Raw genomic sequence first — 13,873 nt, 5'->3', positions numbered from 1 at the left:
CACATCTGGTTTTTTTGTGAAATCCCTGTCGAATTAGCTCTATTTTAGCAACTTTTTTACCTTTGTTTTTGCTTCTTCCAGTTCAATGGACATCGCTTCCACCTTAGAACGAGTATCGTCGATTTTAAACAAACCGTTTCTCAACTTCGAAACCTGATCACCCAACTCCTTGCGTTTCTCAGATAACAACCTGAAAGGGAAAAAATAAATTGGATATATGAATCTAAATTCTAAATTTGGCATCAAAAACTGGTAGATTGACTTCAAAATGAAAACTAAAAAAACTACTTACATTAAGCAAACGGGGTTAAATAAAGTTATTGTAAGTTGTATTTTGATAGATAAATTTTTCGTCTTACGATTTGTATCCTGACACAAGTTCGAGGTAGTTCGTCGGCGTGACGTAATTGTGACGTTTCAACTCGAAGAGCATCTTTTCTGATGACGTCACCACCGAACGGTGCATCGTGACAAAGATCTTGGCAACATTCTTGTTCATCTGCGTCAACAAATTTTACAAGGTTCAAAACTAAATCAGCGTTTTCTTGCAAGACACTGATGTAATGGGATTCGAACCGGCGACTGAAGCCTGTCAGTCTGGCGTTTCACGTACAAACCCACACAGGCTCTTTGACATGCATGTTAAGGACACATTTGCGATAAAATGTTACAACGTTGGAATTTCTAGACAATAACCGTAGCGACGTTAAATGAATAGATCACAGAGGACTTGTGTTACAATATCGTACAAAATTTTTGACATTGACTACTATATTAGTAATACAGACAATGTATTCATATTCACTATAAAACCATTTTTCACGGTTCATAAAATCACTGAAAGTCATATGTGCTAGCAAACAATAAAGACCTGTGCTTTTCACTTATGCCTAAAAGAGCCTTTTGTTTGATATTGTAGTCTGAGTTTTAAGTATGAGTTTCAATAAGTTTTGGTGCAGAAATTTAACGTACGTCCTCTCCTTCACCAAGATCCATTCCTTCAAGGTATTTCTCCGCCACTTCAAGCAAGGCATCGTGAGGCCACTCGGTAAAGAGATCAATCGTTGTGCAGTTAACGAAAGCTGGGTATTGCCGAATCCGGTTTCTGAAAGTCATCAGAAAAAAATATAACATACAAAACGCATCATAAAATACAACAAACATAAAGACTAAGTGGAAAATGCGATGTAAAAAACAAGATCATTATTGACCCATTTGTGAAGTGACGTTTAAACTGATATCAACACTTTAATTATTCTAAAAAAGATAAAAACAATTCAAATTTTTTAAGAAAAACTACATTTTTTAAATTATAACACAAAAAAACAGGACAAACCGAAATATGGCCACATTTCAACCACAGTACGTGTTTTTTAAGTGGAAAAAGCGAAGTGCTGTTAAAAAACGCGTATGGCCAATATTAACATACCTGAATGTATCGCCAACAGGACTCATGCACAAAGCAACATGGAGGTTATTGCGAACTCGGTCAATGAGATACCGGAACATGGCGTCTGTTGTTTCGGCGATTCCGTCCTTTTTCGCGTCGGCCTCCAAAGCGTTGCGAACCTCCTCAAACTCGTCAGGCTGCAACCAAACATAAGATTGGTTTTGGGAGACACAAGTTGGGTCCTTGTTAAAAAAACTTCTATAACAGCTTTACAGTTATTAAAAAGACAAAATTGCGATTTGGCCGATTAGAAACCCCACCTGATGGAACGACCTAACTGTTTGCCATGTTTTACCCTTTACAAACCATAACGTTCCTAGTGTCACACTTTAAAAGTGCTGAATTTATTGGACAAAAAAACATTCAATTAAGCAGGTCTTTAGATAATCACGAATCGTAATTCAGACCGCCTCAAACCCAATTTCATGCAATACGCGAGTTGGATTGGTTGTAGTATAGAAACGAGTGAAACAATCGGTACTCTGGTTAGAGTAAGGCTTAATCTATAGTGCTTAGGTTGCTATGGTCTGTGGTTGACGAGTTTACCTTGTACAAGTTGGGGACTTCTCCGCTGCTGAGAATGTTGTTGATGTCTTCGAGGAAGATCTCTTCCACTACTTGTGTGTCCGTAAACAGAAACACAGTGGGCTTGTTTTCCACGCCAGCTTGGAAGTACAGGCGCTTCAAATCTAATAAACATCAAACAGAAGACAAGTTAGTCCAGAACGTCGCCCTCCAGATAACATTCTAGACTAGACCTTACGCAGACACCAAAACTGCACAGTTCATACGTATTTTTTTACTAACCATTTTTAAAATCGACATTATCTGAAATACTGAAATACCGAAATACCGAAATACCGAAATACTGAAATACTGAAATACTGAAATACTGAAATACTGAAATACTGAAATACTGAAATACTGAAATACTGAAATACTGAAATACTGAAATATCCGATTAAATTTTTTTCGTATAAAGTTCTAAATTGTTAATGATTTACGACTTTTTACTCCACAGTGTCGTATCTGAGGCTCGAGTTATTAAGATGTACTCGATTTGTGGAATGACTCGACTTGATTAGTGACTCGGTTTATAAACACTACACATGTGACTTACCATCTCGAAATTCAGTTTTTCGGTAATGTCTCGAGACTTCGATCTGGAAAGTATTGTATTCGCAAACGTAAGCAGCCAATCGGGAGAGACTCTGGCGCCCGGATCCACCAATTCCGATCAAGAGCATGTTACCACGTGGTTGTCTGATGACGCGAACGATACGCGCCACTGCACAGAGAGGTTAATGCAGGTTAAAGTCAGAAGCATAAGTTATAGAAAATGTTTACGCATAGTAACTGACGCAGGTTGAATAACAGGTAAATGTGTTCATTGTTAGATTTATAGTGGTTTGCAATTAAATTAGTTGTGTAATCGTGAAGCTGGAACTTTGTCAGGATAGGACATTAATTTTTTTTTCAAATGGGATGACATTTAGTCCGATTTTTGACATCTCATTTCGGGTCATCTATTCAAAATTGATGTATTAATGTAATTTATTTTACCGTTAAATGGTTTTTGCGAATCCCAAATATTTTTTAAATGACTAACAAAAATACCAATCGACAAACAAGATACCAAATAAATCACGTTTTAGAAACGTTAGAATACAAGACAGCTGTACTGTATCACTATACCATGTTCGATAGCATCCTTGAAAAGCACGAGGTCCATGCTAACCACCCCAGGAGTCATGTTATAATCTTCGAGCTGATCTTCCATGTATTTCTTGACCAACGTGAAGTCGTTCAAATCCTCGTATACCTCGTTTGTGTTAAGAAAATCCCCTGTTTAGAAAAATAAATTATGTGATTAGGTTGAAAATTGAGTCTTGATGCTCGGCCAAAGTCTTTTAAATATCTTTTAATTAGTTGAAACGCGGTCTAAGATAGACAAAAGGTGGATCATAAATAGACAAAAGGAACATTTAAAAAAATCATTTGTTTTAATTTAAAGCAGGGGTGGGCAACCTTTTTTTACTGAAGGGCCAATTATAAATGTCAAAATTGGATCGAGGGCCGCACATGTGCATAACACAAAGTGATTTTGCTTTGTTTCTTACCAAATATGCTTAACTACAAGTATAATTCGTATTTGATTCTAACCACATTTTGCCAGATCGCAGAAAACTAGCATCAGGCGCATTAATTAGCTCAAAAATATGTAATAATTGGAATCGCTTGCCAGTACTTTTGAAATCCAAGCGTCTCTGCGGGCCGCACAACCTTTAATGAAGGGCCGCAGGTTGCCCACCCCTGATTTAAAGTGTAATACATTATTCCTAAGTTATCTATATTCAGGGAGGTACCTAGCATAACGAACACGCCTACTACAGGAAGACATTTGGCAAATGATTTACGTACAAAAACATTTTGTAAAAACTTTCCTCGTGTTATAGAGTATTTTGCCAGGAAATCAAGTACCATTTAACACAACGCAAATTCACTTAGTGTATATTCATGAAATAATTTCTTAAACTGACCGAAAACAGGAGGTTGCTTGTTCGGGCAAAGATTATGGTAAGTTTGGTCGAAAAGTGCCCCTAGTCGATCGCTGATCATTCCAATGAAGGTTTCGGAGTCTTTCACGTCAACCAGGCGATCCGAAAATACTCGGAAACACTCGTGGATCCACAGACGAGTCATACTCTGTTTTGTGTCGTGGAAGTCTTTGTGTGCACGCAAAAGACCTTGGAAAACCTGTTTGATAGAAAGAGAGCATGTTATTATTGGCAAAGAGATATACCTTGGAAATATCTCTTAAGTAAGTGTTTGTCTTAGGTTGTTTTACCTTGGAAATATCTCTTAAGTAAGTGTTTGTCTTAGGTTGTTTTACCTTGGAAATATCTCTTAAGTTGAACAGATAGTGGATCTTGGCTGGTGTGGGAAGGAATTTTTCCACAACCAATCTATACACGTCAATCGTCGCCTGGGTGATGACGTCACCAATCGGTTTTACGTCTTCCTCGAAGTCTTGAAGCTTCTGGTTGATCATTGTACCAAAGATGCGCTTGATTTGTGTTTCCTAAAATTAGATTAAAATATATTTTGGGGATTGCTATTTAAGCAGCCTTTTCAGACATCTGTGCTGCCTGTTCGTGATTGCTACTTTTTAACTTTACATATTGTTGGATTTTACACAAACATATTGCCCAAAATACCAGACAAAAACAATATACTTCATTTCATAAGCTTCGGCAGCAGCCTAAATAACCCAATATCAGTAAGCAATTTTCAAGCCGTTTTTGTGCACTATTAGGTATTGAATCGTTTACCAACATTCTTAGTACATTTGCTAAATTGCTTTAACCCAGGAAAACATTCCAATACTTACAATATATGATTTGATAAAACTAGAAAGGTGGCTTTTCTATATTCTTCCATTTTATATGTTCTATATCAGTGGTTCCCAACCAGGGCCCATGGCCCCCCAGGGGGGCCACGATCTGTGTTCAGGGGGGCCACAGGTGTAGATTTACCAGAAACACCCACTAAAAATTCCCTAATTTAATCAACTATTTTGCATACGATTTGTCTATATTGAGGCTTTTTACGAATGCGGACCCTTATTTACTCTATTCGACCTGCGTTTAAAGCCGATATTAGTATCCAATTTCCACACGAGTTTGCCATTTACATTTTAAGGGGGCCACAGGACTTACAAGGTTACATGAAGGGGGCCACGAGGCAAAAATGACACTTTTAGGGGGCCACGGTCCATGGAAGGTTGGGAACCACTGTTCTATATCCTATTTACCGAGTTACACCATTGACCTTCAGGAAAAGAGACTCATAAAAATCCGTAACAGTGTTAAAAAATATAAACATTTTTGAGGTCTTACACTTGGGAATGTCATGTTGATGAGGTTGAATCGAGATTGAAGTCGTTGAGATATCACCTGTCTGCCGCCACCTGGTGGGCCCATATCGCACAGCAAGTACATATCCTGTGACAAAAAACAAAGTTACAAGAACGTCCTATCCAAACTAAAAGTAAACTCCAGACTCAAATGCTAAAAAAATCCCATTAACATTTGACAAACTTACTAAGGAAACTAGTGAAAGCAAACTGCGCAGCCAAATCGTTCTTGTGAAATTAAACAACTTTTTGCACAAACAAATTGTGGCCTTACAATATTGTTTTTTAAATATTCCTACAGATTCGTTAATTTTTCGGATTAAACATTTTTTTTCTTTAAGATAAAACAAAGACCGACCAGAACTCCTTGGGAATTTCAACGTGTTTTACATTTTTTCTGGTAACAGTTTCTTTAAACAAACAAAAAGTGTAAAAAACTTTAACAAGTGTTCACAAACCTTGGTATGCTTGGTGATCTGCTTTAGTCTGTCGTACCAGAACCCGTAGTCGATCCATTGTCGGATGAGTTCAAGCGGAGGTTGACTTCCAAACGTGTCCTTGGCCGGCATATTAAAGTCATCCATGAATGTTATCATTTTCTTGCTGCCCAGAGGAACATATACCCCCTTTGTCCTCTTCTCAACACGGCTTTCAATTATCTCTTGCACGTTGTTCGATGTCGTCTGTAAATTTTAGATTAAAAACAATAAAAATAAAACATACAACAGATTTGGCGGAAATTATGCAAAAGCGAGTATAAGGAAAACAGTTCAAAACAGATCAGCCGATAATATACGTAAAGTATTTTAAAGACCCGAGACCCCTTTTTAAGTGATTTTAAAACGATAGGATAAAACCAATGCAAGATTGTATAATTGACTTGTTTGTATGTTAGTGTTGGAGTAAACAAAAATGTGGAATGTAAGGCAATTTTTTTACTAGATATGAAAAATGTTGACCCTTAATGTGCAGGAGTGTGCTAAATATTGTTGTTTGTAAGTATATATTTATTTGTAAGGCCAGCCTTAATCAGTCATAAAAACAACTGACACCCAAAAAGGACCTTCCAAGCCTTTTCCTACTAGTAAAAAATCAAAGACAAAACCTAGCCTGCGGTGGGATTCGAACCCTTAACAGCAGCCTAACCAAAGTTGGCGCTCTTTTAACTAAGGATTTTAGAGTCTATAATACAACAGTAGAAATACCTGAGATGACATGTTAATTGTGAGGGTGCTGTATTTCGTTGCGTCGAGTTTGTCTAGAACATTTTGTGCCACAGATGTTTTCCCTGTGCCAACTGGACCGACCAGCAACACTGGGTAACCGGATTTAATGAGAGAAGACACGATGAAGTCATATCTCACTGTGTCAACAGTGGGGACCATGATGCGATAGAATGGGGCACTAAAAAAGAAATATTACCTTTAGAACTTGGATTTATACGAGCATTAAGCCAATGAAAAAGCACAAAAAAAATAAAGCAAAAAATACAAAGCAAATACTGTTTAATGTAAAAGCATAGAGCCAATAAATGATAAGCTGCAAATACTGTTTAGCTACGGACTTTAACTTTCAATAATCTTGTTAATGAGGAAAAGGTGTAATTTTCTGTGAGTAATGCGTGATTTTCATATCACTAAAAACATTCAAAGTTATAAATGCTGTTATGGCTCACTAAATACCGAATTTTTGTACCACAAACAAAATTCTACTCACTTAGGTGGATATCTCCATCCTTTCTGCAATTTTTCTTCGAAATTCACCCACGTTCTGTTCTTCGGGTCGACGTAATACTCGTACACTGTGTCCTGCAAGTTACAACAAATTAGAAAATGTTTAATACTTTTTTATATCAGCGTAACATATTTACAAAAAACTACATACTATGTTTTGGTTCCTTTTCCTACCAATACAGTTTCTAAAATTGATGATGCAATATTACATTAATTATTACATGACGTAATCCAAATTAAGTCAATTAAAACATAACACATTAACTTAATCCTTTTGTACGATAAAAACGGTGAAGTCTGCACAAAATTCACTGAGAAAAACATTACTTTGTTTGGGAAACTTCCTTCAACTTCGCGCAGAAAGTTGTCGAGTTTTCGTCTGCTATCCTCATCCACAGATGCCCCCACTGACCAAATAAGGGAGAAAATAAACCACAGCTCCACCATGCGGGCATAATTTTCGGTATCGGTCGGATTTACCTAAAGATATTAAAGTTAGTGGTTAACATACATAAAAAAAATATACAAGGCAATAACTTTTTCTAAAAATCAAAATGCGGCATAAAAACTTAATCAAAAACATAACTGACAAAGAACTTGTGTATAAAATATATATACATCATGCAGACATTTCAACAATCACTGTTGTCATCATCAGTGCAGGTTCTCAATCGACAACAGTGATTGTCAAAACGTCTGCACGATGTATTCTATTTACACAAATTCGCGGGCAGTTATGTTTTTGATTAAATTAAATTACTCAAGTCTGTATATTTCCCAGGCACAAACGTTTTATAGCGACCATCTGAGTATTTATTTTGATTTAAGCATTAGCATACCGCCATCGATTTTGCCTGGATTAAAAATTATGTAATAGCAAAAAACTTCGACACCTAAATCAAATTGATATTTTTAAGCAAGAAGATACAAGCCAACATTTGAGTGTAAAACATTGCAGCGTTTCGACAGTTTTCTATTGTCATCATCAAGCTAAATAGAAGAAACAGAAGGAGCGCAACTTTTATCATTACAAGGCGTTAAATATCCACGGAAAAAAACCGACCAAGACATAATTTTTTGATATGTGAACCAATAGCAATTTATTTTATGGTAACCACGACAAACCTAACTTACCCCGTTCTCAGGAACAGCCAGTGTGTCAAAGAGATTGCAAAGAGATCTCACACCGTTAATTTCAGCGATTGGTACAAGTTCATTGCAGCTGTGATGCTTAAATTCTAGAACTTTCTTCAAGTATTTTTCGATCAACTCGTTCAGGATAATCACCAAGTCCTGTAAACGTATTTACTGGTCTGAGGGTAAACAAATATCCAGTTTATAGGCTATTCAACTTAAAACTAGAATCTTCCAGCTCGTTGCTTGGTGCATGAGGACTTTATTGAACCTTGTGCTTATTGTTTCAAGTTCATAAAAACAATAAGTTATTCAAATAGAATCCTATTTGAAAAAGATACCGCTGAGAAGGGGAAGCATATTTATCTAAAAATTATAAGGATAAATGACTTAATGTTTTTTACAAACTCGGAGCTATACGCTATACTTTCACACAGAAATAATTGTAATTCTGATTCTAGCCATCACCTTCAGTTTATTAGATGTGTTTTGATTAATCTGTTAGCCACAACTATTTTTCTGTTGTGAGCGCCTTGGTTTTGCAAGAAGATTTAATCAGACCTCGATGACATGATTTTAGAAAATTGTTGCTTTTTCTTTTAAAAACACATTTGTACCGCGGACCGAAATCAAAACAAACCAACAGAGACTCGAAATTTTAACAAGAAACAGCAGCTGAAAGCACGGTTTTCAACATTGTTTAAAATTAACCAACGTTCTGCATGTCGAGTGTTCAAAAATAAAAACAGAATAGGGTAAAAAACAGCAAAAAAATAAATAAAATATCATTCGATTTAAAAACAGTTATAATCGCTTGGTGTTTTGCGTATACAGTCAAATATGTTCAGTTTTGCAACCAACTCTTAGTTTGTTTGTATTTTGCTGGCAATAAAAGGTCAACTACGGTAATTTGCCAACAGCTTAAAAAAACTTGTATGCTTCTTCGACAAGCAGCAACGAATCATAAAGTAACTGCTACAAACCTTTTGTTTCTTCTTTTGCAGCCACGATTTGATATAGGGTTGATAACCAAGATCACTGTAATCAAAGTAGACCATTCCACATCGACTGACGGTGGCCGGAGAAGCGACAGAAAGATCCCCGACTTCAAACAATAGAGAGACCTGCCGAAGACATTGAGGTTAACAAAACTAGGACGCAACACGCATGATGTCAAGTGCAAGTTTATTGTTTTAATGTGAGAATCAAACACGTGCTGATTTCAAACGGTAAGTGTCATAAGAAAACGAAGTCAACAAAAACGTAATTTAGTTCTAGACACTTTCATGAAAAAGGTCATTTAAAATTAAGGTTTTTTTAAAAAGACGTCTTGCAACATTTTTTTTTTAAACATTCACTTTCGTCTATTCACATTTTTCGATTGCAACTGGTACTGCACTGTTTTAGTGCAAATGATCAAATTTTACCACAGCCCAGCATTTATTATAAAGTAGCCTGTTTTAGAATCTCGGCTAATTTGACTTAGTTTTTTGACTTATACGTTGTTCCTGATTGCTACAGCAAGCGATCCAGATATCACGTGTATTTGGTGTGTGACCCGTGTCTGTAGTCCTTGAAATAATTGTTTTTGTAGTTTTGATTCTATTTGAATAAGGTTGGTTAAGGGTAAATAAATTTTTAGGGAACTTCCAATAGTCACAGTATCAATGTGAAAGCATCAAGCCAATAATAATGATAAGCTTCCAATAGTCAGTTTATAATAAAAAAGTACAGAAAACATGACACGCACCTGCTCAGGCATGCTAATACGCTCTCCGTTGATCAGGGTCAAGACTTTGTTGTCGTCCATCACAGAGTTCATGCTTTCAATCCACAAAGTGTCCACAGGTCCATCGAACACAAGCCATTTCTCATCCGGTTTTTCGTCAGCACACGTGACTCGCATCACGCTTGAGAGTACACCGTCAGTCCACTCGTTCGTGCTCAAGTCAAACTCACCGTACAGTTCGCCAAGCGAGAGAGCTTTCGGGTTGATCGGAAAATCCTGCAGTCGAGGATAAAGGTTATTTTTTATGTTTTCAAAATTTTGGGAACGTTTTAGGATTTTTCGCTTGACATATTGTTCCAATGAAAATGGAAAACTGATTTCGAAGGAAAGTGAGTAGTAGCACATTTTTATATTTATCAGTTTTGTGGTTTCTATTCTACTCCGGTTGAAATTAATTTTCTGACATATAGTGGGCAAAAAAGAAATCGCCTTTTCAACACAAATTGGCTTGTAGTTATTTATCAGAAAAGTATGTCATGTGAATAGGATGTACTACGTAGTTAAGATCTATTGCAAACGAATATGTACTGGAATGTATACTCAGTTAAGACTACAAAAAAGAGAGAAAAAGAAATAGATGACCAAGAAATGTAGTTCAAAACACTTCGTTCTATTTAAAGAAACACGAACAATTAACCACTTGATAGGATAAAAATTCATTTTTGTTCTAAAACGGAAATATTTTATTGAAAATTACATTTTTAAACTTATTTTTAACCACCGCAAATTGAAGGTTAAATTCAGTCACACAATAATTTAAATTTCTTTTTAAATTTTTTAAAATTTTACAATTTACGTTTAAAGTTGCCGCCCTGATTATGGTCTTAAAAAATATAAGCCACATTTAACTTAACTTACCCTGACAATGTTGTACCCCTGTACATTATCTTTCTTCAGTTTCGAGAGAGCAGATTGCAGAACTCGCCACGTGACCGATTTGCCTGATCCACTCTGACCCACGATCATCACCGAGTGGCGAGAATTTTTAGTCTCGTACAGCTGAATCACTTTAAGGATGACGTTTATGTCGCTCTGCAGCTGCTGTTGCGTCAGAATCTTGTTGATGGCGTCACGAAGCTGAACGATCACTTCATGTTATCGTTTTTTGTAAATATTTTCTATTTTAATTACATATCGTAAGTTCATTCTGGGAATTGTGTTACCATTGTTGTAACGATTTCCACCTTTCATGTTATGTATTGGGTTTGGAAACGTTTGTTTTAAGGCTGATTGAAAAAGATTTTTATTAGAATAAGACAGTAAAGATACTTGCATAAGCGAAATATATGTTATTTTACTGTTCTTTATACTAAATCTAACTGATCTCAGCGTTAAAACAAACGTTTCCAAACTTGTTTTAACATTACAAGGTTTGCATTTACCCAACCCTCAGTTTGCTGGTTAATTTGTTTACACAGTCTAAAGCTTCCCCGGATAAACTATGCACAGGCAAAGTGTATGATGTGCCCCAATTGTCTGCAAACAAATGCCAACCGATTTAGGTCCGAATAGCTACTTTCTATAGGTTAAAACGTTTGAAAAAACTCATATTGTTAAGGTATAAGAAAGAGCAACAACTATGCATTTTGTGTGTGGAATGGGATTACATTTAAAATGTCAAATATCAAAATCTTGGAACAAAATTTCATACCTTTCCATAGTCAATCACAGGGGTGTCGACTCCTGGGAACAGATCACTGACGATTCCGTTGAACAAAGGCGCATCAACTGATGTGAGTTTTGCAACGTTCATGTCTTTCATCGCCAGCAAAAGAATCTAAGCACAGCAACGTAGTATGGTAAAAGTAAAGAAAAACATGAATAAATATAAAATATGTACAGTACTTAAATTCAAGCATTTGCCATGTAATTTATGTAAAAAATTGTGCTGCATATTCCAATTCACACTACATGCTCAATACGCATGCATACACAAGAAAAAAGTCTTTCTTTCATTGTAAAAACGTTTCTCATGTGTTAAATTTATGCTGCGTTCGTAAGTGATTTTAAATTAACAACTTGAATATATGCAGCTTATTTGGCCACCTGCTTAATTTTGAAAAAAAAATATTAGGCAGCAAATACATATGTCATGTAAATTTGCTACATTTTCGTATATCAATTACGTTTAGGTATAGGAGTCCAATGAACGAACCAATCAGACAAATTGACTATGTGAGGAAACATAAAATCGAGGCCGAAGACAGAACGTTTAAAATATAAATCGAGTTTTTCAAAATCTAAAAAAAAATCCACACCACGTAAGCTGCGTTACAGTGGATCATTAAAACTGAGAAGGATTCAAAATAATTAAATGTTTCATTTACCTCCTCATCAGACATATCAGGGTTAGCTCTCTTTTTCCGACCAGCATATCTCAGCACTGACACCAGCGCACGAAGTCCGAAGTCGTAATGATCTTGTTTGGAAAGTTGCTGCACCGCTAGCGAGTACAGCGTGTACACTTTCTTCGCTAAAGCCTGAACACAACAGAAACATTGCCAGAAAACTGGACAAATCGAAAAACAGGTCGAAAACTTAAAAATCGGACGAGAGCACAATCCCAATATTTTCAGGTAGTTTACTAATTGATGCAAAACGCCATCCAAAAAAATTCTCGGAATTTTTTTGTTTTTAACTAAATGAGTTTGAACATTGGAAAAATCAAACGATGCCTCAGACTCACAGTTAAAAAACAAGGAGCATAATTAGTTTACCCAACATCTTTATGCGATTAAACCGGATTATGTAATTATCCGTATTCGCATGAGCAGATTTTGCTCAGTTTTTTGGCTCAGCCTACGTTTGCTCGCAACATATCTGACCAAGGATAGATGTGGTCAAACACATTTACAACAACACTATACCATATGTACTAAGAAATGTTGTTTTCTATCTTGTTGAAGGCCCATAAGCTTACAGAAAAAGCCACTTGAAATTAGTACAAAATGGACTGAACGATCCTAGCTATATATGTCTCACCCGACAGTTTCCAAATCCCTCGCCAAACAAGATGATTTCAGAAATCAGGTTAGAATCGGGCACAACCATAGCTATCGGTCGGAACATGGACTTGAGGTTATCAGGCAGTTCGGTGCGGCCAGCGTAACCTGGAGAGAAATGAGAAATTGACTTAATACTGTATTTTAAACCAAATAATGTAATGCCTACTAAGCAGATTTAGGTGAACGTTTAACACAAAGTTCGGAACATTTATGAAAGCCAAAATTTCCAAGTGCATGTTTAGTTCTCGGCGAACGAGATTGACCGTTCTAAACTGATTTACGGAATTTATGACCGGTTTGGAGAACTAGAATAGTTCACCATACGCACTAACTTTATTGATGTATTTATGTACAGTTTTACGACCGACAACATAGCATAATTTAAACACTTTATTATTTCTTGGTGGAAAGCTCTTTTTGTATGTACTTGTCAATACAAGGAATCGGGTTCAACAAAAGTTTTCGGTCCAATTTCGGTTCATGTTTGCCGTTTTTCAAACACATTGCATATCAGTAAACGAGCCTTTTGCAGACAATGCTGATTCAGGTTTACAGCAAAACAAACAATGACTAGACAAAACATAAAGTCTTTTACTGACCGGGATTCATGGTAATGAAAATTCCACATGACCATATAAGGTTGATTTCTCTTCCTTCAAACACGAAACGTTGTTGGCCGGTGGAGAGTGCAGACAAAATAGACAGAATCTGCTGAGCAACCACTGACAACACCTCGATGTTGATGCGGTTGAACTCGTCAAAGCAGCCCCAAGCACCGGTCTAAATAATCCAAAAGCATTTTATGAAGGTAAGGTATTTGCTATGTCGAATAGAGCTGTTATTCAA

At 36.4% G+C, this 13,873-nt stretch overlaps 1 protein-coding gene across 1 annotated transcript in view; it reads right to left on the bottom strand.

Moving 5' to 3' along the window:
* LOC145227643 (dynein axonemal heavy chain 2-like) overlaps positions 1 to 13,873 on the bottom strand; it is a 65,022-nt gene that overhangs the window by 14,124 nt on the left and 37,025 nt on the right. Inside the window, exons 39-60 of the mRNA XM_080092523.1 lie at positions 13,627 to 13,807; positions 13,005 to 13,132; positions 12,350 to 12,502; positions 11,674 to 11,799; positions 10,881 to 11,099; positions 9,984 to 10,238; positions 9,217 to 9,357; positions 8,234 to 8,392; positions 7,427 to 7,579; positions 7,083 to 7,174; positions 6,572 to 6,770; positions 5,825 to 6,049; positions 5,350 to 5,454; positions 4,344 to 4,532; positions 3,991 to 4,207; positions 3,146 to 3,295; positions 2,571 to 2,738; positions 1,997 to 2,139; positions 1,430 to 1,587; positions 973 to 1,105; positions 360 to 499; positions 61 to 190 (exon numbers count right to left, since the gene is read on the bottom strand). Coding sequence (XP_079948649.1) covers positions 61 to 190; positions 360 to 499; positions 973 to 1,105; positions 1,430 to 1,587; positions 1,997 to 2,139; positions 2,571 to 2,738; positions 3,146 to 3,295; positions 3,991 to 4,207; positions 4,344 to 4,532; positions 5,350 to 5,454; positions 5,825 to 6,049; positions 6,572 to 6,770; positions 7,083 to 7,174; positions 7,427 to 7,579; positions 8,234 to 8,392; positions 9,217 to 9,357; positions 9,984 to 10,238; positions 10,881 to 11,099; positions 11,674 to 11,799; positions 12,350 to 12,502; positions 13,005 to 13,132; positions 13,627 to 13,807 — 3,564 coding nt within the window. The remainder of the gene's footprint in view (positions 1 to 60; positions 191 to 359; positions 500 to 972; positions 1,106 to 1,429; positions 1,588 to 1,996; positions 2,140 to 2,570; positions 2,739 to 3,145; positions 3,296 to 3,990; positions 4,208 to 4,343; positions 4,533 to 5,349; positions 5,455 to 5,824; positions 6,050 to 6,571; positions 6,771 to 7,082; positions 7,175 to 7,426; positions 7,580 to 8,233; positions 8,393 to 9,216; positions 9,358 to 9,983; positions 10,239 to 10,880; positions 11,100 to 11,673; positions 11,800 to 12,349; positions 12,503 to 13,004; positions 13,133 to 13,626; positions 13,808 to 13,873) is intronic.

The sequence above is a fragment of the Phallusia mammillata genome, chromosome 5, assembly GCF_965637545.1.
Source record: "Phallusia mammillata chromosome 5, kaPhaMamm4.hap1.1, whole genome shotgun sequence".
NCBI lineage: Eukaryota > Metazoa > Chordata > Ascidiacea > Phlebobranchia > Ascidiidae > Phallusia > Phallusia mammillata.
The sequence above is the reverse complement of the archived record's forward strand: the minus strand, read 5'-3'. Positions and strand labels throughout refer to the sequence as shown.